We start from the raw sequence: 27,886 nt of genomic DNA on the forward strand, positions 1-27,886 counted from the left end.
TGGGGACCCTGCAGGGCCATGCCTGACAACAGGAGCTCACATGACCGTGGGGGAGGCAGTGGCCTTCAGGTCTCTTAGAGAGTTGCAGGGTGCAGCGGGAGCCTGCAGGAGAGCCCAGCTCCCAGTGAGAAGCTCCGAGGGCAGGAGCTGAGTGTGGCCAGGGGGAAGGAGCTGGCTGGGTAGGGCTGGCAGACATGCCCAGGCAGGAAGGGAGGAGGCCCCGACTCCCCCAGGAGTGTGATGCAGCTGGAGGGCAGTGGGAGGAGGAGGTGAGGAGACTGCCCTACGGGGCCTGGGAGTCACTGAAGGAGTTCAAGAAGGGGGTGAAACTCAGATCTGCACTTTAGGAAACGCTCTGGCTGTGAGCAGAGAACAGACTAGAGGGAGGTGAAGCCTCAGGCAGGAGCCCTGGGTCTGTCTGCTCCCTGCCCCACCCCCCACTGTGGGGACCCTCACACTCAGGCCAGGAGAACTCAGTGTGCCAAAGCCCACAGTTTCAGGGAGAGTCTTACTCATTGGCCCTGGGGGTGGCTAAGCTGGAAATCACTTCTAAACAAGGTGCTCGAGCCCAGAACGATGACTTTAGACACATTCATTTTTATGTAATTCATTGAGATAGTCTGGGCCTTGGAAGCCCAGGTCTGAGGGACGTTCAGTGAACTGAGAGGAAGGCTCATGCCTGGGGCCCACAGAGCATTAAGCCGCAGAGCGATGACGTGCGAGGGGCCATGGACGGGACGGGACGGCAGGGTCCCCCAGAGCAGACCTCGGGTCTGTTTTGTTCTTCATTCCTTCCCCTCAACCCAGAACATGAAAGAGTCCATAGTAGGCATAACAGCTGCTCAAAAATCCATGAAAAAACATTTTTATTATCAGAAGGAAAATGCCTCTCAAAAGCAAAGAAAATCTCTTCAGCCGCTAAGGACAAAGGTAGCTATTTACTGTGAACCACTGAGTGTGTCAGATATGAATTTCTGCACTTGACTCTTGGGTGGCTCTGTGACAAATGTTATATGATAAAGTCTGGAAAAGATCGAGGAGACCACATGATCTATACTTCCCTTTATTATTTCCTTTCTCATTCCAAGAGAGACAGGATAGAAGGAGATTGAAAATCTGATTTCATATTAGATCTTAATTACAAAGAATAAGTTGTAGTGAAATCTGCTCACAGGAGTCGTCTTAGATAATCACCACTATAACTGGGGCAGAGTTTATTAGTCCCACAACAGTCCCAGGATCTACATTTAGGTGAAGAACATCATTGCTGGAAAACTTCAGAAGATCGTTCCTGCCTGTGCTGGGGGCCAGGACTCCTTTATTTTAACTGGAAAATCTCCTTCACTTTTGCTAAATTTTTCTCATCCATTGGAGGCTTCCTTGGGCTGCCAGGCTGCAGAAACTTCTTCACGGTGGGCAGGTTGCTGATTCTGGTTTTCAGGGCCTGCAATGCACAAGAGCACAGCCTCAGAGTGGAGGCAAAGACCAAGCCCGTCATTAGCACAAGCCAGGGAACCTGAGACCCTCCTAGACGAGGACCACCTGAGTCTCCTCCATCGGCACCAGCATGAGGCCGGGAACAGACATCCCATGAGACATGACGATAAGAGCAAGAAAATCCAGCTCAAGTGCATTTTCTTCCCTGTCTTCTTCCCTACACACTAATCCTGTGGATTCGTGTCTCTTGGGCAACACAAGAAACAGTAATGTGTCTGCGCAACATCAGCACACATAAAGTCTCCAGTGAGGAAAGGCAAAGATACAGGAAAAGTGGGCAGGACCTGAAGACAGGAAATATAAAAGGTAAACCATGAGGCCAGTCAAAACCAATTTGCCCACCAAGGGAGAGAGAGAAATGAGGAGGGGGGCAGACTGTGCGGAGAGAAACACAATGCGTGAACGGAGGAGCAGGAGCCGAGGGGAGGACAACTGCTCACAGACTCAGGTGTGGAAGGAGAAGGACATTCCTGGGTAAAGGGAATCACAGAGAAAAGAGGACAGAATCCGTAATAGAACAGAGGCCTGGGAGAGAGGAGCTGATCCTGGGTGCCTCTCATTGTAAAAGACAAATCATCCTCTTGGGGCAGCGTCCACTCAGATTGCTTTGACATAAGGAGATTCTTCTCATGCCTCAGACCAGGGCCTAGGAGCTAATTTTGGAGACGGGAGGGCAGCAAAGGCCTGGACAAGAATGGGGACCCAAGAGGCCAAATATTAGATTCCAAGAGGAGAAGTGTGGGCCTTCCATCTTGAGGGCTGTGAAAGAGATCACCTTCAGCAGAGGGAAGTTGGCCAGAAGGCTGGGGTCAAGCTCTTCAATAAGGTAGAGAAGTTCAACCAGATGAATGTCAGCTCTGCTCAGCCTGTTGCCAACCAGGTAGTCTTGTCCGTGGCTCTTTAACACCTGGCGAATTGGAGGAATAGCATCATGAACACAGGCAGAGGCAAGCTTGGCCCCTTGCTCCTCCCAGCTCTGTCCAGCCCGCTCTCCCTCCTCTGCTGCCTCACTGGGCAGGTGTGGAGCTCCAGACCTTCTCCACCGGCCCTGAATCCCTGACACAGAGGGAGGAGTGGGGCTCTGCTGTTCTTCCCTCACTCCTCAGCTGAAGGCCAGGTTCCCATTTTCTTTTCCCCTTCCCACATCTCTGGGGCTCCCTACTCACACCATTCACTGGGCCAAGGGCTTAGCACCTGCTGCAACATGTTTCTGTTGGCCCCACACCCTAAACTCTGCAGCCCTGAAACTTCAGGACATGGCTCTTCATCTGTGTCTCTCTCTGTCTCTCTCTCCACACTTTTCTTTCTCCTCTCTCCCTTGGGCAAAGACTCCATCTTCACAACAGCCTTCCTCAGTCCTCAACAGACTATTTCAGAGTCTGCCTTTCTCCTCTCGTCTGCTCTCCTCATGTTCTCATCTAACTCTCTGGCACCTGAAATAACCCTGGGTCACCTTGAACTCGCCATCACTTTACAACACTGGCTCTGACTCCTACCCGACCTGTGTCTGTCAACAACATTGGTGGAATATGTTCTAATTTGCCTGCTGAAGTGAATGGGGTGTGACTGCGCTGATGTCTGCACCTGCTTTCAAATGCAGCAAAAAATAGTGTGCTTGATTGGAGCAGAGAAGGATGGGGACGTATATGATTAAGCAAACATCATAATGAAAGATTAATTTTTGAATCTAGGTGATTGGTATCTGTCAATTGATAGTATAGGTCTTTCAACTTTTATGTAATTTGAATTATTCATAATAAAACATTGCAGAAAATATGTGATCTTTATTAAAAATATTGCAGACATATGGAAATCATAGAGAAAAAGAGAAAAATCATGGCTCCACCAACTGACGGCCATAACATTGTGGCAATTACCCCTTCAGACTATGTATGCATATAGAAGTATGGATAAAAAATGAAGAATATATTGGAGCATCAAACGCCATATTGTAATGTGCATCTTTCATTTATGTCATCACAGGGCTCTTTGATCTCAATGGACAGATGTCCTCAAACTGCAGTGACTGAGGAGCTTGCCGCCATGTGAACGTGCTAAACTCTCAGCACCACAAGGGCCAGGAGAGTGGATTTTCTGATTACTATTAAACTCTTCCCTCCATGAACAGGATCTGACACAGTAGCAATTGAATGCATATTTATTGAATGAATGAAAGAGTGATTTGATGCTTTATAATGATGAGTGTGTCAGTGTTAATCCTTTTATTTATATGTAAGCCTCCTGTATCTCTTACAACCATTTGTTGGTTCCTCACTTTTATTTAGCATGATTTCAGATAGTTTTGATCTTGAAATGCTCTGCTTTCCCTTCAAAGAGAAACATTAATTAAGCTGGGTACTACGTGTAATGATGGAAATTTATTTCCTCAGCTTGCATGGATTTCCTCAAACATCTAAGGAGATGCCCCCCAAATTATGGATAATTTTCCCTTAACATTACTTCATCTGTTGTTTCCTCTCTGTCCCACCACCCCATCTCTCTTTAGACACATCTCATCCATTCCCTGAAACTCTGCCACATTCTCCTGATGGGCAGCTCGTCTCAAGCTGCCCTTTATAAGTTGCCAGAATATTTTCTGATGTGTTGCATTCATCGTGTTCCTCCTGGAACATAACCCTCTGTATGATGTTCTGTGGGATCTTCTCCAGTCTCTAGTGTGGCTCCCAGAGCCTTCCACAGCCCAAGCTCCATGACCGTGAAATTCCAGGGAATAGAGATTTGTAGATTGGGTCCCAGTAAATTGAAGTATTGGTGAAAAATTATAACTTGGGTAAAACTGGCACAATTATTCCTCACAGTGGATTTTTGGAAAATGCCTTGAGAGTCAGGATGCTCCATTCACTAGTATTCAAAAAGGCTCACTGGGGGTGAGGGTCAATGCCCCAGGAATGCCCAGGCACTCCTTTTCTTACTCCTCTAATCTCAGTGCCCCCAAGATTCTGAACAGTGCACTCACTTTTTCAAACGCAGGCAAATAACGATTTGTTGTTTTGTCTTTGATCTCGGTAATCTTGGCAGCTTTTTCACTGGGTGGAGTTAAGATCAAATGAATGTACATTTCATTCAGATCTGCCACACCTTCTATGTACATGTCAATCCTGAAAGACAAAAATGACCAAAGTGTCAAATGTCTCCTGCCTTAGATTCTATAGCTGAAAAATGTAAAAGAATGGGGCATCATAGGTGGCAAATGAATTCACCTCCGTTGGGTGCTTTTTTATAGCCCAGTCACGGCTATGACTTTTACATAATTTTCACGTTTCATTCTAGAACAAGCTATCATGGTAGATATATGTCGAAAATTTTTGTTATACACATGACCAAATATAAAGTCTCAGATTATGGGTGACCTTCCCCGAGTCACAGGCATGAGAGACTTTGGTGGAATCACTGCAAGTGACCACTGAAACTCTAGCTAGGGTTTGCCAGCTCTGCTGGGTTTGTTCAGTGCACAACTCAGTGTGATTCACATAGCCAAAAACCTGCCACTTAACTCACCTCCAGAGAGAGTCCCTGTCACAACCATCTCAGTCATGTCTCTCTCCCTCTCATCCTCTTACACTACCCAGCCTCACTTATGCCCAATGTCAGCAGATCTTCCAATGACTTCCCATAGAACATGGTTCCACAGCCCTCTCCATGTACTGTTGTCCGACACTGGCCATGTTTGCATTTCTCAAGACCTCACCTAAAGTATCCCCTGAAATGATGTAATTCCTTATACACATCCCACCAGTCCATGTGCCTGGGTTTTTTTTGTTTTTTTTTTTTTGTTTTTTTTTTTTTTGCGTGTGTTCCAAACAGAGCTTCCTATAAGAGTTTGTAGAAATAAAAGATTTATTGACATATACTTCCACTACCATAACGTCATCCAATTCAAGTGTACAATTTTGTGATTTGTAGTAAACTCACAGAATTCTGTACCATCGCCACACTCTAATTCAGAATATTATCATCTCTCCCAAATGAACTCATGTGTGCCTTCACAGGCATTCTACATTCTGCCTTCCCTCCAGCCCCAGGCAACCAGTCAACTACTTTCTGTTTCTATGGATAAGAATGTTCCAGACATTTTGTGATGTGGAATTATACAATATGCACCATTTGTATCTGGCTTCTTTTGTGTAACCTAAAGTTGTCAAAGTCCATCCATGTTGCCGCCTTCATGAGAACTTCATTCCTTCCCATGGACAAATAATATTCCATTGCATGGCTGTACCACACTCTGTTCATCCATTCATCACTTGATGGACCATTTCAACTTTTTGAAAATAAGAGCAACATTGTTATGAACATTGGTGTACAAGTTTTAGTGTGGATGTATTTTTGATTCTCTTCAGTACATACCTAGTAGTGGAATTGCTGAGTCTTATATTTACTCTATGTTTAACTTTTGAATAACTGCCACACTTCCTTACAGGGTTTTAATTTTAATCACATGGTCCCATCACAACAGAGAGCAGTCTCCCTCTCCCCGATATGGTTGTATTGACATAACCTGGCTGCTTCAGCTCTGTGTCAAAATTCTTGATGTAACCCTAGCCATTTGGCCTCAACCTCTCCTAACCCTTGTCAGATGGTCAGTCCACATAACTGGGTCATAAGTTAGGTTCAAAGTCATCATTCTACTAATTTCTGGAACTTAGGAATTAGCTCCTTTGGGTCCTTCCCTAACCCAGCCTTATCCTCTAGACCCTCAGACACTTTGTCCCTTGTCTCTAGCTGTGGGCTGGTGTCCAGCTCCTAAAAGCCTGAACACCTGGAGTCATGACTCCACCATCCTCCTGGTTTCTTAGTTGATCAGAGTTTTCAGATCTCTCTCACTGTGCCCTCTCCGTGGGCCACATCCTCTTCTATAATCCCACTGGCTTGAGTCCACTGCAGGTTTCCTGTCCCTCATCCTCTGAGTACTGGACCTCAGTCTATACCACCTAGGCCACGCTGCTGGTGACCATGATCCCCCTGACACGGTCCTGCTCCCTCAGGGAAGGACCTAAATTGTTCCTATCAATTGTTGATGAAAGAGCAGGAAAAATACCGTACAGGGCTCTCTCCTTGATGTCTCTCCCATAGAGGTTGTATTTGGCGGCGATGTAGTTGAGAATGGCTCTGCACTGCACCAGCTTCATCCCATCAATTTCGACCATTGGCACCTGCTGGAACATCAAACTCCCATCTTTTGAAAGAAGAAAAGGAAAAGTAGAGTGAAATGTTCTATGGATCACACTTTCAGATGAAAACCTGTTTTTTGAAATGATGGAAGATATGAAAGGAAACAAAAAATTACTAGCCAGGAACATTGGAAGGAAATATCATTTGATTTTACCTCTCTATAATCTTTTTTCTTATCAATCTGCCTTTTACCTTTTAACTTGTTATTTCATTTATCTTTTATTTCTCCTTTGCTATATGGTAGGTCCCTGTATTTTTTGTGTTTGATTTCTCTTCATGGATATTTTAGGAAGAAGTTGGGAAGAAGCTGCTACAGGGCCAACAGCCATTTGCCATTTCAGTTGGGAAGTTGCCAAAATAAGTCTATGTTGCTGCTGGCATTAAGGCCAGTACTAAGAGAGATTTCTACGGAGGGTGTTTTGTATGCTCTTCAAATCCCACCATTGGATAGTGAATATAGGGGCACCCTGTTTTCCCAGCCACTGCTGCTGGCCTCACTCTTTCTCTCCCTCCTCACAGGGTCACCTGGCCTTCCAACTAATCTAACGCCATCTTGCTATCTGAGTCTGTAACACTGCTAGGACATCACCTTGTCAAACTCATCAGAAAGAAGAATTCCAGGCACCTACTGGGCCTGTTTCTCCTCTTTTACTCTAATACATGTGTTTAATGTCTTTGGTGATGGCGCTTTAGGATCCTGTGTTGACACAGCTCAGTCATGGTACAGAAAACCAGGAGAAAGCAAAGAGAGGGATCCACATGGCATGGGGGATGGTCCTAGAGCAAATGCTCGGAGTCGTAGCTGTTCCTCGTCCTGAGGGAGTTGCAAGCACTGCTCATGGAGCCCCTGCCCCCACCCCTCCTTCCATTTGAACCATTTCTCTCCCTCTCCTAGTCACCCAACTCCCAATGTACACACACATAGGCAATGCCTGGGGTTAAAACTTCAAATTATAACTTCTACTAGTTCCTCCCATCAGAGCAATTTAGATAGTGGTCTTACCGTTTCTTAGCTTTTCCAAGTCTTTCGAAGTTGCCAGAAATTCTTCTTCAAACTGGAAAGCAGAAACAGTAAATGAGTTCTTGTTCTTTCGTTCCATAGCATTACAGAAGTTTACACTTGAATGGCCCCTGTCTGGACATAATAAGCAAAAGGAAGATTTCTGACCTGGGAGGGCGACAGGGGAGTGTGATCAGGGTGACTGGAAATTTAGATTAGAGCCATCAAGGAAAGAGCACAGGTGGCAGGAGGTAATGGCTGGTTCTTGCAGTTTCAATTCAGTCCACCCTGTTTCCAACTCTGTGGACGATCCTGGTCATTGGGGAGGGAGATGTCACAGAGGGAAGGGACTGGGAAGTGCCTCTAGTTATGGGGTTTTAGTGTCTCAGGAAAGCCTGTCTCTCCAGGAGAGATCAGGATAGGACATTGTGTGTCCTCTAGCATAGGGTACACCACGGGGCATTGGCCATCTCAGATGCTGCCACCAGGAACCTCTGCTGTCATTGACATCACTCCATCGCACGAGGCCCCGCTTAGTAAGAAGTGAGTCCTGGTTGCTGCACAGCTTTAACTCTATAGGGTCAGAATTTCCTCTTCTGGAAAACTGGGACACACTAGGTTAAAATTCCTAATTGAAGAGAGGAAAAAGAGTTCCCAAACTAGTTTAAAAAAAAACTTTTAATGAGAAAACTTTGATTTCGGATATGACTGGCTGGATTTGAATGTCATTTCTTACATATAGTGAACTCCAGATGTTGATCATTTTACTGAATATTCTCGTGTCTCAGTATCCTCCTCTATAAAATGAGTATAGTTATGGTACCTACATTATAGTTGGTGTGAAGATTAAATCAGTAAGGTATGCAAAGGCCTTTAAACAGTACCATGTATACACCAGGTGCTCAATCAACACTAGTTGTCAGGATTTTTATAGATGGTTGTTATTTCATCATACCATGCTTTTTTTAAATTAACGCCATCTAACATTGCTGAACCTATACTCCATCCTTGACCTACATTCAGGACTTTGACCTTGGTGTAGATTCTCCTTCTCCTGAGGCAAGTCTCTCTGGTTGGACGGGCAGCCAGCAGCAAGGCCGTCAATCTGACCAGAAACTCTGAGGGCTTGTGGGATTTCAATCCAAACATGAAAATAAGTAACTATATAATCATGCAGTTTACTTAATCAGCAGAATCAATCAAACCAAAAGTCAAAAGAGCCCGATGTCAAGAAAATAGATCTCTGCGTTGATGGGGCTTGGTACCAATCCAAATTCATGCATTGATGGTTAAAAGCTTGGGAATCTGAGGAATTCTAACTTGTCCAGTGGAAGCATTTATTGTGGATCGACATGGCTAAACAGGGTTAGACCATACAGATATTGAGGTGGGGGTGCAGAGATTCCTAAAGCACCCAGTTCCAGACAAACTTAAGGGATGGTGGCTGGTCATCAAGGGAGGGCGGCCGAGGTGGGATGGGTTGGCTAGTGAGATGGTGTTTGTGAGGCTAAGGGAGATGGATGGGATGGTGAGGACCAGCCTTTGGGCACAGAGAACCCAGAAGAACTGACCAAGAGCCTTTGGTAAGTCATGCCCCAAGCCCTCCTCAGTCAAGCTGATGGAGAAGAGGAGCCTGGGATGTGCTCAGCATCTTCCCTACTTCACCCTCCTGTGCTGAACTCATCCTGCACAGGGGCTCTGAACACATCCCTGAACCCCACAGCTGAAGCTGGATACAGGGAAAACGGGTTATGGATTTATAGAGAGAAAATGACCTGGAAGGGCACTATTTGGATGTTTTGTGTACTTGTTCCTTCATGACATTGAGAGAGGAGCAGGCTAAAGTCCCATGCATCCGTGCAGCAATCGAGAAAGTGTAATCCCACGGCTTCAGTAAACATGTTGTTACGAGGCTGAAGGGAGCACAGTAGAAGTTCCTATCACAGGACGCCACCTCACATGAAACCTTTGTTTTCTGCTCCCACCTGGTGGATGAGATCCTCTGAGTCTGTCCATGATTCCTCCCCAGGAAAACCCTCCCAGAGATGCTGGTGCCCCTATCTGGACCGAAAAGTGTTCTTCTCGATGACACCTCTAGAGGCAAGCACTCAACAGAGTCCCAGGGAAACCTACCAGCTTTCCACCGGGACTATGGCATTTTGACACTGTCAATGCTTGGGTGTCCTCCTAGATGCTCCCCCCTCCTCCTCCTTTTAATCACCTCCTTACTAGTGTGCAACCTCACTAGAATGTAAGCTGCCTGAGGACAGCTCCCATATCTGTCCTGTCCATCCATGCATTCCCAGGACCTAGCAGAGGACCCGGCACTTAAGGTGCTCAACAAAATCACTGACGAGTGAGTGTATGACATCTTTCACTAGCAAGTTATTCTAATTCACTCTCCCCTATATTACCGGTCATATCTTAAATTTAATTATATTTTACTTTACTGTGAAATATTTTTATCCTTTCATTATGGAAATTTCTAGCAAGGATAAAAATGAACAAAAAAGCACAAAGGTCCTCCTTGTACCCTTCACCCAGCAGCAATAATTAACAACTCAAGCCAGACTCCTGTCACCATATGCCCACTACTCTCCCTCTTTTTTGGTAATTTGAAAAATCAGAAATATCATATATTCCATCTTTAAATAATTCAATATGTACCTCTACAACATAAAAATTATTTAAAAAATAACAACAGTACATTATCACACCTAAAACATTAACAACTCTTTAATATTATCTAGAATTCCATGATGTTCCTCTTTCTAAGTACTGAAAAAGTGTCCCAAATGACATTTTACAGTTTGTTTAAATCTGAATCCAAACAAGGCCCACACATGGTGGTTAGTTACTAAACTTTTAATTGTTTTTGTTCTTTGATGACAAGAAATTCTAATAATATATTAGGTCAAATCCATTCATCTCTTTTAATCACTGAATTTGTTTTAATGCACAACCTCTTGTCAGATCATTTAGAAAGAATAGTCTCCTAGCTCATGGGAGAAAGGACTTTGATAGTCAGTTTTAGATCGAGCTTAAGATGACTGAACTCAGAACTGACCTCAACTCCAGCGGCAGCCAGGAGCCACCGGATCGGCTCCATTCGGCCTCGTCCATTGAAGTAGTGAAGCTTGGGCTTCGCTGCCATGATGCTCTGGTTCTCTACACCAGAATCAATGAAGGAATGAATTAATGAAACAACAGAAACAAAACTGCACTTTAAGATCCGTGGTTAACAGCACCAACAATGCTGAAGAAGGGTCTGCCTCTTTCTTGGCAGAGTTGGAGAGTACCTGGAATGTCCCTTGGCTCAAATTCTCACAAGCAGCAGCCAGCCCCAGGAAACTGCACCAAACCACTCTGCAGTCTCCACTGGGTGAACTCTGGTGTCTTGGCAGCCTAACAGGTGAGAGTCTGGCGTAAGGATGCATGAGTGTGTGTCCAAGGTGGGGGCAGGATAAGAGAACTAATATTTATTGAAAACCTCCTCCTAACGATCCTGACCGAGTGCTGACCCCTTTGGCTGCATTATATCTTTAATCTCCTAAGAGAACCAGGAAATAATTGCTATTATCCCCATTTTTCAGTTAATGAGATCGAGACTCAAAGGTTCAACAACATGCCCACAGACACGCTCCAGGTAGTGACAGACATGGAAATCTACCCTGGACTAAAGGGAGGGCGGGGCTGGAACGCCCACGGATGCACGCCCTGGGAGCCTGTGAGGGCCTTGGAATAAGAGGACTCCCCTGACAGCGAGGAGGCTGAGGGAGCTGAGTTAACGCTACGTTTGTTCCAGAGCTGGAATTAGGGCTCAGACTCGCTTAGCTGTAGCTCCAAGGATCCTAATCCTTTCCACACACGCAGGATGCTGATTCCTTCCTTTTTTTTTTTTTTGGAATTCTACATTCTTCCTCTACTTGGTACATTTTGTAATCTAGAAAAAGGGATGTTACTGCATCAACCTTATAGTACATGGAGAGGAACTAACATTTGTTCAATGTCTGGCATACAATGGAGGCTCCAAAATTTATCTTCACTCCATCCTGCAAAAATCAGCTGAGGTGGAGTCTGTTATTATTCTCACTTTACAGCTGGGGAGACAAAGATTTCTGGAGTAACGTGCCCAATTAGGTGGTGTACCTGGGACTCAAACTCACTTCTATGTGAAACCAAAGTCTAGGACTCATCTTCTGTATTAGCGTTTTTCAAAATATGCATAACCATCCTTCAATGGATTGTGAAACCCACTAATTTTTAAAATGAAATAGAAGACAACATAAACTATCTCGTGCTAAATGGAGACAAAGTGAGCATCATTTCAGGAGTTTTAGCTTCAGTCATAAGTGTGTTGCATGCATGGATGTGTGCACACTCATTTGGCGATTCTGATGGTAAGAGAGAGACTGGTTGTGTCCAGTCAGCAAAAGCCCTTGTTCCATCCCAGGCTGCGTGGGTAGTCCACACAGTGGGGCCCAGAGACTGACACTCAGCGGCTACAACAGCAGACATGCCTGGTTCTCTCATGGGTCTGAGTAAAAGCACACAGGACCCGTTACAAGCAGGAGTCCCAAAGCCAGGACTTAGGGAGGCACACTTGCATTTTCTCTCCAAACGCAAGGCTCTGTTTAGAAAACATTAGGATTCTTCTCACAAAATTTTATTGTTGTGGAGTTTGGGACAAAAATACACTCTTTACCCAATTCATGTATCTCTGAAAAAGTGTGTGTGACTTCAATTTTAGATATCAAAATGTTTTCCATATCCACATCTTTATTGGGAGACTCAATAGTTTAACCTTTACAAAGTAAAAAATCCTTTGGAAACACTTAAAAGTTGTCTGTCTTGTAATTGGAGATATTGGAGCTTGCACTTTCCTATCGTGGCAAATGGAGGTGCTACAAGGAGCAGCATGAACAGGAGACTAAAGCTCACACTAGGGTGGGAAGTGTGTTTGCTGTGGCCTAAGGTTCACTGAGCCAAGTGACTCACACCATACACTCAGCTCTCTTTCCCTTTGACTGAGGATCACGTTACAAAGAGAAAGGAATTCTTATCATAGATAATATTTTATCATAACTTTCTTCCTTATAAGGAGCCTTCCTCACTTTCACTAGGAGGTCACCAAATGCCTCGTAGACTGGAGCAAAGGCTATCACAAAACCTTGCTTGGTCAGGTGACACTAGCAAAATGTCAGAGTGAGCTGTTCCCTTTTTCTCTGCCTCTTCAAACTTCAATTAAATGAACATTCATTGATCAATGGAGGATATCCACACCCCACAATGGGATCCCCGAGACCCGTGCAGCTATACATCTGATGGTGCATTGACTACCCCCTGGAGGTGGCAGAGATAGGTGAGTATTCTCCAGCCCCCCACCAGCCCTGTGCATGTATGTGGCTTCTCTCCTCGCTGGAGAACCCATAGTACTGCTGCAGCCCTTGGTGCAACTGCGGCAACAGGTGACAGCAGCTCTGACCCCCACATGATCAATTTCATGTCTCATGGGAGAGGCAAAAGTGCCACCATGGTCCCAGGGAGGGGCTCAGGCTCTGATCCTATGTGGAAGGCACACCCACCAATCATAAGTGCCAGTATGACCTAAGAAGAAGCAATGGCAGATCTGCATGCCAAGGTAAGTGATTTCCCAGCCTCTGTGAATGCCGATAGCATTGCTGTGGCCCTAAAGGTGGGAGCACACCACAGAGGGACTGTGGGAGCAGGTCGTGGCAGACCTCAGCCCATGCATGATCACTTTCCCATCAAGTGGGAGAGGCTACAGTGATGTTGCAGTCTAAAGAAGTGGCTCAGGTTCAGACAGGCACAGCTGCCAGGGGTCATGCTGGGCTCAGAATACACAGTTCCTGTCCCCTGCCCCCAGTGGTGCTGGGTGGAATATGCAAACAGATACTACCACTATTTGAAGGCACAAATACACCCCATCAAATAGTGTGAAGAGGTGTATTAATACTGCATACAAGAAGGAAAAAGACAAACACCCAGACGTCAATCCTGACAGCACACAAATTTACAATCTGACTGACAGAGAATTCAAAACAGCTATCTTAAAAAAACTCAAAGAGTTACAATAAAATTCAGAAAGTCAGTTCAATGAAATTAGAAATAAAATTAATAAGCAGAGGGAATTCTTCACAAAAATGATTGAAAGTATAAAGAAAAACCAAGCAGAAATGTTGGAGATGAAAAACACAATGAATGAGTTCAAGAAAAATTGAGAGTCCTTAAATGACACAGCTAGAATCATGGAGGATGGAATTAGCTATGTAGACGACAGAAATATACAAATGCTTCAGCTGGAGGATGAGAGGGAACTAAGACTCAAAACAAAAGAAGAAATTCTCCAAGAAATATTCTACTCATTGGGAAATGCAACATAAGGATTATAGGTATCCAAGAGTGAGAAAGGAACAGAGAGCTCATTCAAAGAAATAATAGCTGAGAACTTCCCAAACCTGGAAAAGGAACTGGAATTACAAGGAAAAGAAGCCAATAGAACTCAAATTACAACAATGTAAAAAGACATTCTCCAAGGCATGTATTAGTAAAACTGGCAAAAGTCAATGACAAAGAGAAAATATTAAGGACAGCAAGGCAGAAAAAAATAACCTACAAAGGAACCTGTATCAGGATTTCAGTGGATTTCTCCACAGAAACCTTAAAGGCTAGGTGAGAGTGGAATGATATATGCAAAATTCTCAACGACAAACAGCTTCAGCCAAGAATACACTATCCAGTGAAAATATCCTTCAGATATGGTGGAGAAATAAAACCTTACTCAGATAAACAAAACCTGAAGGAGTTCAGGACATCCCCCATCACCTAGAAATGATCAATAAGACCATCATACCTGAAAAAAAATGAAAGGTTGACAAAGCCTTGAGCAAGGAGATAAACAAGCAGAGAAAATCAGGAAATCACAGTTCTCTATCAGAACAGCTTGGCAAACACTTAATTATAACATTAAAGATAAAGAGAAGGAAAACATCAGGAATACCTATAATCACTTCATTTTAACCACAAATTCACAGCACAAAACGGAACAAGTTGTGACAACAATAACTGAGAAGGGGAAACAGAAAGCCATGGAAGCTGCTTTGGCTAAGGAAATAAGAGGCTATCAGAAAATGGACTATCTCATCTATGAAGTCTTTTATACAAACCTCATGGTAACCATTAAAAGAAAATCTGAAGAGAGACACAAATTACAAGAGAAAACTGAGAATAAAAAGCAAGAAATTGAACTGGGAGTCCTAAATACACAGAATAAGAAACAAGGGAAATACAGAACAACCAGAAAACAAGTGAAAAATGGCAGCATTAAGCCCTCATATATCAAGAATCACTCTAAATGTAAATGGAGTGAATTCTCCAATCAAATGACACACAGTAGCTGGATGGATTAAAAGAAGAGACCCAACAATATGCTGCCTGCAGGAAACACATCTCAGCTCTAAAGACAAACACTGGCTCAGAGTGAAGGGATGCAAGATGATACTCCAAGCTAAACGGAAACAAAAGAAAGCAGACGCTGCCATACTTTTATCAGAATAAGCAGACTTCAAGATAAAAATGCAATGAGGGTCACAGAGGGACCACATATAATGATAAAAGGGACACTCCACCAAGAGGACATAACTCTTATAAATATATATGCAGCTAAAATAGGAGCAACAAAGTACATAGTGCAACTATTAGGAGACATAAAGGGAGATATTAACAGCAACAAAATAATAGCAGGGGACATTAACACTCCACTTACATCAACAGAGAGATCATCTAGACAGAAAGTCAGCAAGGAAATAGTGGGATTAAACGAAAAATTTGACCCCATAGACTTAATAGATATATATAGAACACTTCATCCACAAACAGAAGAATACATATTCTTCTCAAATGCACATGGAACATTCTCAAGGTTAGACCATACATTGGGAAACAAGGAAAGGCACAATAAATTTAAGAAGATTGAAATCATATCGAGCATCTTTTCTCACCATAATGCTATGAAACTAGAAATCAACTATAAGAAAAAAGCTGGGAAAGTGACAAATACATGGAGATTAAACAACATGCTACTGAACAACCAATGAATCATTGAAGAAATTAAAGGGGAAATAAGAAAATATCTGAAGAAAATGACAATGAAAACACACCAAACCACTTCATATGGGCTGCAGCAAAAGCGATCCCAAGAGGGAAATTCATAGCAATACAGGCACACTTTAACAAAGACAAATTTCAAATAAGTAATCTTAAACCATACCTAACAGAACTAGAAAACAAGAACCAACAAAGGCCAAAGTCAGCAGAAGGAAGAAGATAGTAAAAATTAGAGCAGAAATACATGAAATAGAAACCAAAAACAAAAGTAGAAACGATCAATGAAACAAGGAGATGCTTCTTTGAGAAGATAAACAAAATTGAGAAACCCTTAGCAAGACTCACTAAGAAAAAAAGACAAGTCTCAAATAAATAAACTTTGAAATGAAAGAACAGGGGGCCAGCCCCGTGGCCAAGTGGTTAGGTTCGCGTGCTCCACTTCAGCAGCCCAGGATTTTGCCGATTCGGATGCTGGGCATGGACATGGCACTGCTCATCAAGCCATGCTGAGGTGGCGTCCCAATTGACTAGTAGGACGCACAACTCAAAATATACAACTATTTGCCAGGGGGCTTTGGGGAGAAAAAGGAAAAATAAAATCTTAAAAAAAAAAAAGAAACAAAACAAAAGAAATTACACTACATGCCACAGAAACACAACGGATTACAAAAGAATACTCTGAAAAGCTATACACCAACAAATTGGACAATCTAGAAGAAATGGATGACTTCTTAGATTCATAAAACCTCCCAAAAGGGAACCAAGAAGAATTAGAGAATCTGAATAGACCAATCACAAGTAAAGAGACCAACATGGTAAACAAAAACCTCCCAAAAAATAAAAGTCCAGGACCTGATGGCTTTTCTGGAAAATTCTAGCAATCATTCAAAGAAGATTTAATACCCAGCCTTCTCAAACTATTCCAAACAAAGTGAAGAAGATGGAACACTTACTAACACATTTTCCGAGGCCATCACCCTGACCCCAAAGCCAGACAAAGAAATCACAAAGAAGGAAAATTACAGGCCAATATTGCTGATGAACACAGATGCAAAAATCCTCAAAAGTATTCATAAAACAAGGGGCCAGCTGGTGAAGTAGCGGTTAAGTTCATGCACTCCACTTCAGGAGCTGAGGGTTGGCTGGTTTGGAAGCCAGGCACAGACCTACACACTGCTCATCAAGCTAAGCTCTCGTAGTGTGCCACATACAAAATAGAAGAAGACTGGCAGAGATGTTAGCTCAGTGACAATCATCCTCACCAAAAACATAAAAATTTGGCAAACTGAATACAGCATTACATTAAAAGGTAGACTATGATCTAATGGGATTTATATCAGGGATACAGAGATGATTCAATCTCTGTAAGTCAATCAATGTGATGCAGAATATTAGCAAAATGAGGAATAAGAATCACATGTTCATCTCAATAGATGCAGAGAAAGCATTCGACAAGATCCAACATCCATTTATGATAAAAACTCTCAATACAATGGTTCCAGGAGGAAAGTACCTCAAGATAATAAAGGCCACATATGACAAACCCACAGCCAATATCATACTCAGTGGGGAAAAACTGGAAGCCATCCCTCTGAGAACAGGAACAAGACAAGGGTGCCCACTCTCACCACTCATTCAGCATAGCACTGGAGGTTTTGGCCAGAGCAATTAGGCAAGAAAAAGAAATAAAAGGTATTCAAACCAGTAATGAAGAAGTGGAGCTCTCGCTGTTTGCAGACGACAGGATTTTACATAGAGAAAGTCCTAAAGAATCCTTAGGAAAACTATTATAAATAATTAACAACTATAGCAAAGTTGCAGGGTACAAAATCAACTTACAATAATCAGCTGCCTTTCTATACTCCAACAAAGAGGACTCAAGAATACAATCCCATTTATAATCACAACAAAAGGAATAAAATATCTAGGAATAAATTTAAACAAGGATATGTAAGACCTATACACCGAAAACTATAAAAAACTGTTGAAAGTAATCGATGATGACATAAAGAAATGGAAATATATTCCATGCACATGGATTGGAAAAATAAACTTAGTTAAAATGTCCATGCTACCTAAAGCAGTAAACAGATTAAATTCAATCCCAATCAGAATCCCAATGACACTCTTCATGGAAATAGAACAAAGAATCCTAAAACTTATATGAAACAACAGAAGACCCCAAATAGCTAGAGTAATCCTAAGAAAGAAGAACATAACCACAAGCATCAAAATCCCTGACTTCAAAATATACTACAGAGCTACAGTAATCAAAACAGCATGCTACTGGTACAAAAACACCCACAGATCAATGGAACAGAATTGAAAGCCCAGATATAAAAACACATCTACACACAGATAATCTTCAACAAAGGAGCCAAGATCACACAATGGAGAAAGGAAAGTTCCTTCAATAAATGTTGTTGGGAAAACTGGACAGCCACATGCAAAGGAATGAAAGTAGACCATTATCTTTCACCATACACAAAAATTAACTAATGGATTTAAGACTTGAAGGTAAGACACGGAACCATAAAACTCATAGAAGGAAATATATGCAGTACGCTCTTTGACACTGGCATTAGAAGGATCTTTTCAAGTACTTTTTCTACTCAGGTAAGGGAAACAAAAGAAAAAAGAAACAAATGGGACTACATTAGACCAAAAAGCTTCTGTAGGGCAAAGGAATCCAGGAAGAAATTGAAAAGACAACCCATCAATTGGGAGAAAATATTTGCAAATCGTATATCAAAAAGAGGCTAATCTTCAAAATACATAGAGAACACATACAACTCAACAACAACAAAACGAACAACCAAATCAAAAAGTGGGCAGAGGATATGAACAGACATTTTTCCAAAGAAGGTATACAGACGGCCAAGAGGCACATGACAATATGTTCAACATCACTAATTATTGGGAAATGCAAATCAAAACTATTATAAGATATCACCTTAAACCTGTTAGAATAGCTATAATCACCAAGACAAAAAATAACAAACGATGGAGTGGATGTGGAGAAATGGGAACCCTCATACACTGGTGGTGGGAATGCAAACTCGTGCAGCCACTGTGGAAAACAGTATGGAGATTTCTCAAAAAATTAAAAATAGAAATATCATAGGTCCCAGGTATGCCACTACTGGGTATTTAACCAAAGAACTTGAAATCAGCTATTCAAAGAGACTTACACACCCCAGTGTTGATCACCACATTATTCACAATAGCCAAGACTTGGAAGCAACACAGGTGCCCATCGACCGATGATTGTGTAAAGAATATGTGGTGTATATATATACAATGGAATACTACTCAGCCACGAGAAAAGACAAAATTGTCCCATTTGCAACAACATGGGGAGACCCTGAGGCTATTATGTTAAGCAAAATAAGCCAGACAGAGAAAAACAAACACCTATGATTTCAGTCATACATGGAAGACAAATAAGTAAATGGACAAAGAGAACACATTAGTGGTTACCAGATGGAAAGGGGGCTGGAGGGTGCCATAAGGGCTAAAGGGGTACATTTCTATGGTGACTGACAAATAATAATGTACAACGGAAATTTCACAGTGTTTAAACTATTATGACACCAATAGAAAACGAAAAAGTACAGGAACTGAATGCAGATTGTCTGGATTCGAATCCTGGCTCTCCAATTTGCTGGCTGCATGAAGAAAAACTTTCACTGGTCAACAGAAAATGAGGACTAGAGAGATTCGATGAATTACCAAAGGTCACACACGTATGTTCCTGATTCACACTCACTGTCCAGCAAGTGTGTCCACCCTCGACAACAACCCAGGAAATAGCTTCTAATGTCCTATTTTAAAGATGAGGAAACTGGAGTTCACAGACACACAGCAGCTTCCCTGGGCTCAAACATTCATCCTTGGATGTCAGGCCAAGTGATTTCAGGTTTCACTCCCCCGGGTGAGACTTAGGCTCTCTCTAGGCTTCTCTCTGAGACTCCTGTTTGGTTTTCCCATTTGGAATCCATCACCAACTAACAGTTGAGGGCAGGGAGAGAGGGAAACACGGAATTCGTGAGTTCCTCTCTGTCAGCTGATTTTAGGGGCCTGATAGGAAGAAACGTTGATGAAAGTGGGCCTTGCTTTACTTTGACATCCTAAAACTCTTCTGTGAGTACGCTGAGGACTAGAATAACTACATTTAACCTTAATATGGGAAAAGGCTCATGTTCCTCAAATGCATATGTCCATGATAATTCCAGGGGTAAACTAAAGGAGCCGTGCTGGGGGGGCGGGTCCTGATTACAGTGCTTCTTAGCAGAGAGAAGTGAGACTGGAGCCAAAGCCCAGCTACTTTCCTCACAAGGAACAGGGACCCTAGCAGGTTGTTTCATGTCTGCACCGCAATTTTCTCCTCATAAGATAGAGTTCTCCCTACTTTTGAGGGCTGTTGAAGAAATTAAATGAGATAATATATGGAAAAATTCATCACAGGGATCAGCAAATGCAACTTCCCTCCTGCTCCCAGGTCCTGGGAGATGAGTAAGTTGAACACACCAGGGAGCACACGTGTCTACTGTCTTCTGTCTGTCTGTGTCTCAGTCTGTCTAGTCCTCATTCTGTCTGCCTATCTATCTGTCCATCTATCCATCTATCTGTCTATCTATCTATCTATCTATCTATCTATCTATCTACCTATCTATCTGTCTATCTATGGCTAGACAGAGCTCCCGTGGGAATAAAATTACACATAGTGTACACATATATATACACACATATCTCCAGACTTCTTTTCAAATGTCATTTAAGGGCCCCTTGTATTTAGCTCGTGTGGAAAGATTGGCGATCTTCACGGATCACTTAACCTGGATTACAAGAAGTTTTCGGAGAAGGTTCTGGGCTCTGCCACGTCATTAACCACAGCCTTGCGTAACGCCAAATCCAGCAGATCCATGGTTCTGCCCCTGGACCCTGCACCCAACGTGCCTCTCTCCCCAGGCCCTCCCCACTGCCACTCGCTCCCTGGTCTGGGCACTCTGGACTCTGTCCTGTGCCCAAGTCCCCTGTGCATGGGTTCCAGCCATTGAAATGGTGGACCCACTGCTTGTCTCCCCAGCTGTTCTCAGCACTCGGGCGGGTCTCCCTGTCTATGCTTGATGAAATGATCATGTGTCTCCAGCGTCCTCCTGCTTACCTGGAAACGTGCACATTCCATGGACTTTCTCTGACACTAATTTCTGGTTTTCATGTAGACGTATTTCCTTATTTAAAAAATTTCCTTCAAACTTCCTCAACTAACACTGCTTGAGCAGTTTTGGGTGCTGAGAAACGAGGGTTGGTTGGGGACAAGATCCAGCCTGACCTGCTCCCTGACCTAAAGGTGTTTAAATCTAGTCAATAAAGCAGGTTTGTGGACAACTGACAGAGCACAAAGGGCCCAGCAGGGACTTCGCTCTGGGTGGTCCCAACCAACAGTCATGAGTCTCACAGCCAAGCAAGTCAGAGCAAGGTGAGGAGGCTGCCAGGGGACACAGCTGAGGGGCTGCTGCGTCTGTGCAGGGCGCTCCCGCCTCCTGGGCAGCATCCAGTCCCAGCTCCCTCCTCTCTCCCCAAGGGGCTGCCTTCCTCCCCTGCACAGGAGGCCCGCCTCATCCCTGTCACACTTGCTCTCCAGAGCATCTTGCCTGGTGCTTTTCCTTGTCGCCATTGCTGTACCTTCTCCCATAGGTCCTAGAGCTTTCCCCGAGAGTTCTCTCGTGTTCAGACTGCTCCGGGACTTTCACATCATCTCCCTGAACCTCTCTGTCTCTCCTGTGTGAGAACTTTCTTTTTTCTTCAAGATTAATACTTATAACAGAGCGTGGCTGACTCCTAGGTTCTGAGCTGAATGACCTGTCCCTTCTAGCTAGGAACATTCCTGTGCCTTTTAAGAACTCATTCTATGCCCTCTGATTACCTAGTTTTGCCATCGAGACTTCCATGCTGGGGAGTGTGAGAGGTCATGTCATCCAGGGACTCTTACCAGGGGGTGATTTTGCCCCTCCGGCCCCAGAGGACACTTGGCAATCTCTGGAGACATTTCTGGTTGTCAAAGCCAGGAGGGAGGGTGCTACATCCATGGGGTTGAGAGCAGAGGTGCCTCTGATGTGGAGTGGGGCGATGCCTCGATGTGCACCTGAATGCTTCTTATCCACCCTCAGTCCTTCTGCATGTTACCCAGCTCATTTGTCACCCACCATGGTATTCTAATAGACACACTGAGGGGATATTTAGTTGAAACTACCTTGTGGCAGACTGAAGTTGCTATTACATCTGTGTCACATTCCCAGGATAAACTTTTGTTGAAAAATACATTTTTGAACAATAGAGTCATTCTTCTCTATCTATTTGCTCCCCACATTCAACTCTGCAGCTGCCACCAGCACTAGGATGGAAGCTGATCTTCACAGTGTGTTTTTTAACAAGGACAGAGTAAAACAAAAAGAAAAAATGAGTTGAGTATTGATGGGACGATGATTTCTTATAAAATGTGTAAGCAAACCATCACTGTAGATATCCTAAATGTGTAAAGTTGGCAAATATGAGGAAAATGGACGTTAACATTATTCTCAAGTGCATTCCTTAAAACTAATTAAATGTAGATTTCTATAATAGACATTTTTTAACAAAACGAGAACAGACAATGGGCAGGACAGCTCCCAAAGACAAAGCATTACCCAGCCCACAATGTGAACAGTGCCAAGATTGAGGTCACCCATTCCAGCCATTTTCAGGGTTTGCCATGAGTTGGTTGGACACAAGAGAGAGAATGACACTTGCCTGTGAGCTAATCCCAGCAGAGACTGAACTAGAATCTAGTTCTGCTCACCTTCAGACCAGTTTATTCCCTAGCGTTACATTACAGCTCACAACTCTCGTGTGTCGACTCCTTCTGTAGAGAAAGTAACTTCAGCGTAAACACCCACACTCCCTCTCGCACAGGTCATATTCTCAGATGGCCTAAAATGGTATCATTCTTTTTCTCCTCCTATTATTTATTTTCTCATATCTGAATTCTCCTGCCCTAGTTTTCTAAATTTTTCATTTTTACATTTCTACAAAGATGACCCAACAGCAATTGAATAAATAACTCTTGAACTGACCCCTAAGCAATCCAAGAAGGCATGATGGGAGTCCAAAACAGATTTTTCTTGTGCTAAGGATACAGTTTAAAGTATTTTTGTGATGACCTAGATGTGAGGATGTGAGGCAGGGTATGAAGATTCATAAAATCAGCACTTACCTTCTTAAAGTCTGTCTCCCACTTGACTCAACAACTCAAGGCCAGCCCCTCAGGTGTTCACAAGGTGTTTTTATAATGGAATAACTCCTCCCTCTGGAACGGGTGGAGCCCAGTCAAGGAAAAGCCACTTCTACAGAGTTCAGGGTTAACAGTTCATGATAGATTAGAAGAAAACTGCCAAGTCATTCTCTCATCACAAACAATTGGTTAATATATTTCTTTTCAAAGTAAGAATCAAAAGATACACAAAATTTCAGCACATTTGCACTCTCTCTGCCTGTCAGTGGGGCATGGCTTTCTGAAGAAACTTACTGTGAGGTTTTCATGAATGGGATGGAAGGACAGAGGCAGATGAGAAACCTCTGCCATGAGCAGAGCAGGAGCTGATGTCAGGAAGGGGCAAGCAGAGTTCTGGAATGCTTTTATATTGGTTCACAGACAAAACAGAGAACACCTGATTAAATGTGAATTTCAGAGAAATAATTAATAATTTTTTAGTATAAGTGTATCCCAAAGATTGCATGCTACCCATCCAGTGTAGGCATCCCCTGCCTCAGCAATTGCTGACAATTTTTTTCCTCCATACCGTGTAGTGTGTGGTATGGTGGGCCCCTAAAAAGATGGGTCCATGTCCAAAAACCTGCAAACTGTGAGTGTGACCTTACTTGGAAAAAGGGTCTTTGCAGATGTAATTGAGTTCAGGAAGTGAGATGAGATCGTTCTGGATTCTCCTCATGGGCCCTAAACCCAATAACACATATGTTTATAACAGAGGAGAAAACACAACACACAGAGGATGAGGTGAGGTGAAGATGGAGTCAGAGGTGGAAGTAATGTGTCCACGAGCCAAGGAAGCAAAGAACGCAGAAAGCCCCCAGAGCTGGAAGAGGCAGGAAGGCGTCTCCCTGAGACCTTTTGGAGGAAGCGAAACCCAGCTGACACATTGACTTGGGACTTCAGGCCTCCAAAATTGTGAGAGAGTACATTCCCTTGTTTTAGCCGCCCTGCTGGAAGTAATTTGATGTAACCACCACAAGAAATTAATATCAACTCCCACCTACTGCTCCCATTGCTATGCGATTATTTTGAAACTAATCCTGGACAGCATATCACTCCATCTATCAACAGTTTACTGCGTTCATCTGTAAGAAGTAAGCACTCCTTTGCTAAACAGAAGCAGACTATTAGCCTATCACGCTAACTTTCCATAATTCCTTCATTTCATTAAATATTCCGGATTCTAATTTCCCCCAACAACTCATGAAGTTTCCTTACAGTTGGTTTGAGAGTATCAGGGAAAGTAAGAGTATATAATAAAGCATCAAATGCTATATTGTAATATGCATATTTCATTTAAGTTGTCATGGGCCTCTTTGACGTCAAAGTATACATGTTCTAGAAACTGCAGTGACTGAAGAGCCTGTCACCATGTGAATGTGCTAAACTCTCAGCACCACAAGAGCCAGGAGGGTGGATATTGTGATTTTTATTAAACTCTTCACTCCTTAAATAGGCGCTGACACACCAGCAATGAATGCACATTTGTTGAATGAATGAAAGAAAGATTTAACGCTTTATAAAGATAGTTTTATTTATGTGTAAGCCTCCTATATCTCTTACAATCATATTTTTGCTTCATGATTTTTATTTAGTGTGATTTCGGGTAGTTCTGATCTAGAAATAGTCTCCTTACTTGCAAAGAGAAATGATAACTAAGACAGGTACTATGTCTAATGATGGAGTTTAATTTCCTTAGTTTTGCAAGACTTTCCTAAAATCTAGGAGCGATGTCCCCAAAATTTGTAGATTATTTTCCCTTGGTATCTCTTCACCTGTGGCTTCCTCTCCATCCACTGCCCTGTCTCTGTTTAGATACATCTCTTCTCTTCCCTGACACTCTACCACATTCTCCTGATGGGAAGCTGGTCTCATGTCTCCCTACATGTGTTGCCAGAATATTTTCTAATGTATTGCTTTCATCGCGTTTCTCCTGGAGCTAAAGCCGCTGTCTGGTGTTCTCAGGATCTGCTCTAATCTCTAGTGTGGCTCCCAGAGCATTCCACAGCCCAAGCTCCACGACCTTGAAATTCCATTGAATAGAAAAGTCTGCACTACATCCTAATAAATTGAAATTTTGCTGAAAATTTTTAACTTGGGTCAAACTAGTGCAACTCTATCTCACAGTGGATTTTTATAAAATGCCTTGAGAGTCAGGATACTCCATTCACTAGGATTCAGGAAGGTTGGGAGTAAAGGTCATTGTCCCAGGAATACCCAGTTCTCTTCTTCTTTCTCCTCTAAACTCAGTGCACCCAAGATGCTGAACAACCAACTCACTTTTTCAAATACAAAGAAATAAAGATTTGTTGTGCTCTCTTTGGCCAGAGTAATCTTGGCATCTTTGTCATCAGGTGGGCATATGGGTAAAAGCAGGATCGTTTCACTCAAATCTGCCACACCTTCTATGTACACACCAATCTTGAAAGACAAAAATGACTGAAGTGTCAAATGCCACCTGCCTTAGATTTTATAGTTGAAAAATGTAAGAGAATGGAGCATCAGGAGGTGGCAAAGGAATTCACCTCCATTGGGAGCATTTTTATAGGCCAGTCATTCACCTATGAGTTTTCCCTGATTTTCACATTTCATTCTAAAACAAGCTCTCGAGGTAGATATATGTTAAAATTTTTGTTACATGCATGACCAAACATACAGACAGAGAGCATCGGTGACCTGCCCTGAGTCACAGACGTGAGAAACATTGATGGTATCACTGCAAGCAACCACTGAGACTCTAGCTAGGGTTTGCCAGCTCTGCTGGGTTTGTTCTGTGCACAAACTCAGTGTGGTTCACACAGCCAATGACCTGCCACCTAAGTCACCTCCACAGGGAGTCCCTGGCACAGCGTCTCAGCCACGTCCCTCTCCCTCTCAGTCTCTTAGACCACCCAGGCCCACATAGTGCCCAATGTTAGCAGCTCCTCCAATGATTTCCATAGAACATGGTTCACAGCCCTCTCCAGGTGCTGCTGCCCAATGCTGACCATGTTTGCATTTCTCAAGAACAAACCTAAAGTATCCCCTGAAATGCTGCAATTCTTCATTCAGTTCCAACCAGGGCATAAGCCAGGTGAAGTTTTTTATTATTCCAAACAGGGATTTCTATAAGATGCTTTTTAAAATAAAAGCTTTATTGACATGTAATTCACACAGCATACTGACAACCTTTAAAGTGTACTATTCTGCAGTTGAATACATTCTGAAACCATCATCACATCCTAATTTCAGAACATTTCTATCACCCCGAGAAGAAATCCAGTGCCCTTGACAGTCACTCCCCATTTCCCCCTGACTTCGTCCCCAGACACCCACGCAATTGCTTTCTGTTTATCTGGATTTGAAAGTGTACACATTTCTTACGATTGGAATCACACACCATGTGGCCTCCTGTGTTTGATTTCTTTCATTTAGTAAAATATTTTCAAAGTTCATCCATATTGTAGCATTTAGTCCCCTTCGTGGCTAAAGAGTACTCCATGGTATGCATATACCACCCTTTGTTCATCCATTCTTCACCTGATGGACGTTTGTACTGCTTCCACTTTTTGAAGGTTATGAAAAACACTGTTATGAACATTTGTGTACCAGTTTTAGCGTGGGTGTATTTTTGATTGTCTGGGTGTCTAACTGGTAGTGAAATTGCTGACTTGTATGGTAACTCTCTGTGTAACTTTTGAATAAGTGCCTCAGTTTCTTACACAATTTTAATTTTGATCATGTGGTCCCATCACAAGAGGGAGGAGATGCCCCAGATATTGTTGTATTGAATAAATCTGCTGCTTCAGTCCTCTATCAAAATGCTCAATGTAACCCTAGCATCGTGGGTTCCACCTCTGCTAACCCTCCTCGGGTGGCCTGTCCATATAATTGGGTGATACATTAGGTTCCTAGTATTCATTCTGGTAAATTCTGGAACTTGAGAATCAGCTTCTTTCGGTCCTTCCCTTCCCCAGCCTTATCGTCTAGACCCTCAGACACTTTGCCCCTCATCTCTGGCTGTGGGCTGGTGTCCAGCTCCTAAAGGTCTGAACACTTGGAGTCATGACTCCACCATCCTCCTGGCTTCTTAGTTCATCAGAGTTTGCAGACCTCTGTCATGGTGCCCTCTCCAGGGGCCGCATCCTCTTCTATAATCCCACTGGCTTGAGTCCACTGCCGGTTTCCTGTCCCTCATCCTCCGAGGTCTCTGCTGTACTGCACCTCAGTCTATACCACCGAGGCCACACTGCTGGTGGTCGTGATCCCCCTGACACAGTCTTGGTCCCTTAGTGAAGGACCTGAATTGTTCCTATTAATTGTTGATGAAAGAGCAGGAGAAATACCGTACGGGGCTCTCTCCTTGATGTCTTTCCCATAGAGGTTGTGTTTGGTGGCAATGTAGTTGAGAATGGCTCTGCTCTGCACCAGCTTCATCCCATCAATTTCGACCGTTGGCACTTGCTGGAACATCAAACTCCCATCTTTTGAAGGAAGAAAAGGAAAAGTAGAGGGAAATGTTTTATGGATCACATACTTTGAGGATGAAAAACTCTTTGTTGAAATGACTGGAGGTGTAACAACTAAAATTACTGTATAGCACTTTAACAGAAGAGCATTTATTTTTAGCTTCCTACAGTCTTTCTTTTTCTTATCAATCTCCCTTTTGATTTTTAATCCATTATTTCATTTTTGTTTTTATTTCTCATCCAGATGATGATTGATCCCTGTTTTTTTGTGTTCGATTTCTCTTCATGGATATTTTAGGAAGAAGTTGG

The 27,886-nt window shown here is 43.0% G+C and overlaps 1 protein-coding gene across 2 annotated transcripts; it reads right to left on the minus strand.

Moving 5' to 3' along the window:
- Nucleotides 1–1,197: 1,197 nt before the first annotated feature.
- LOC100056506 (glutathione S-transferase A2) lies at nucleotides 1,198–27,594 on the minus strand. Of its 2 annotated transcripts, XM_001503079.6 has the most exons (7): nucleotides 23,073–23,229; nucleotides 10,758–10,858; nucleotides 7,694–7,745; nucleotides 6,562–6,694; nucleotides 4,475–4,616; nucleotides 2,273–2,404; nucleotides 1,198–1,444 (listed from the first exon to the last, which is right to left on the minus strand). In XM_001503079.6, the coding sequence occupies exons 2-7, from the start codon at nucleotides 10,842–10,844 to the stop codon at nucleotides 1,319–1,321; spliced, it is 672 nt and encodes a 223-aa protein (XP_001503129.4). In that variant the 5' UTR covers nucleotides 10,845–10,858; nucleotides 23,073–23,229; the 3' UTR covers nucleotides 1,198–1,318. The 2 variants fall into 2 exon arrangements, with proteins under 2 accessions (XP_001503129.4, XP_070101769.1); XM_070245668.1 differs by lacking the exons at nucleotides 6,562–6,694; nucleotides 7,694–7,745; nucleotides 10,758–10,858; nucleotides 23,073–23,229 and adding an exon at nucleotides 27,460–27,594.
- Nucleotides 27,595–27,886: the final 292 nt, after the last annotated feature.

The sequence above is a fragment of the Equus caballus genome, chromosome 20 (assembly GCF_041296265.1).
Source record: "Equus caballus isolate H_3958 breed thoroughbred chromosome 20, TB-T2T, whole genome shotgun sequence".
Classification (NCBI taxonomy): Eukaryota; Metazoa; Chordata; class Mammalia; order Perissodactyla; family Equidae; genus Equus; species Equus caballus.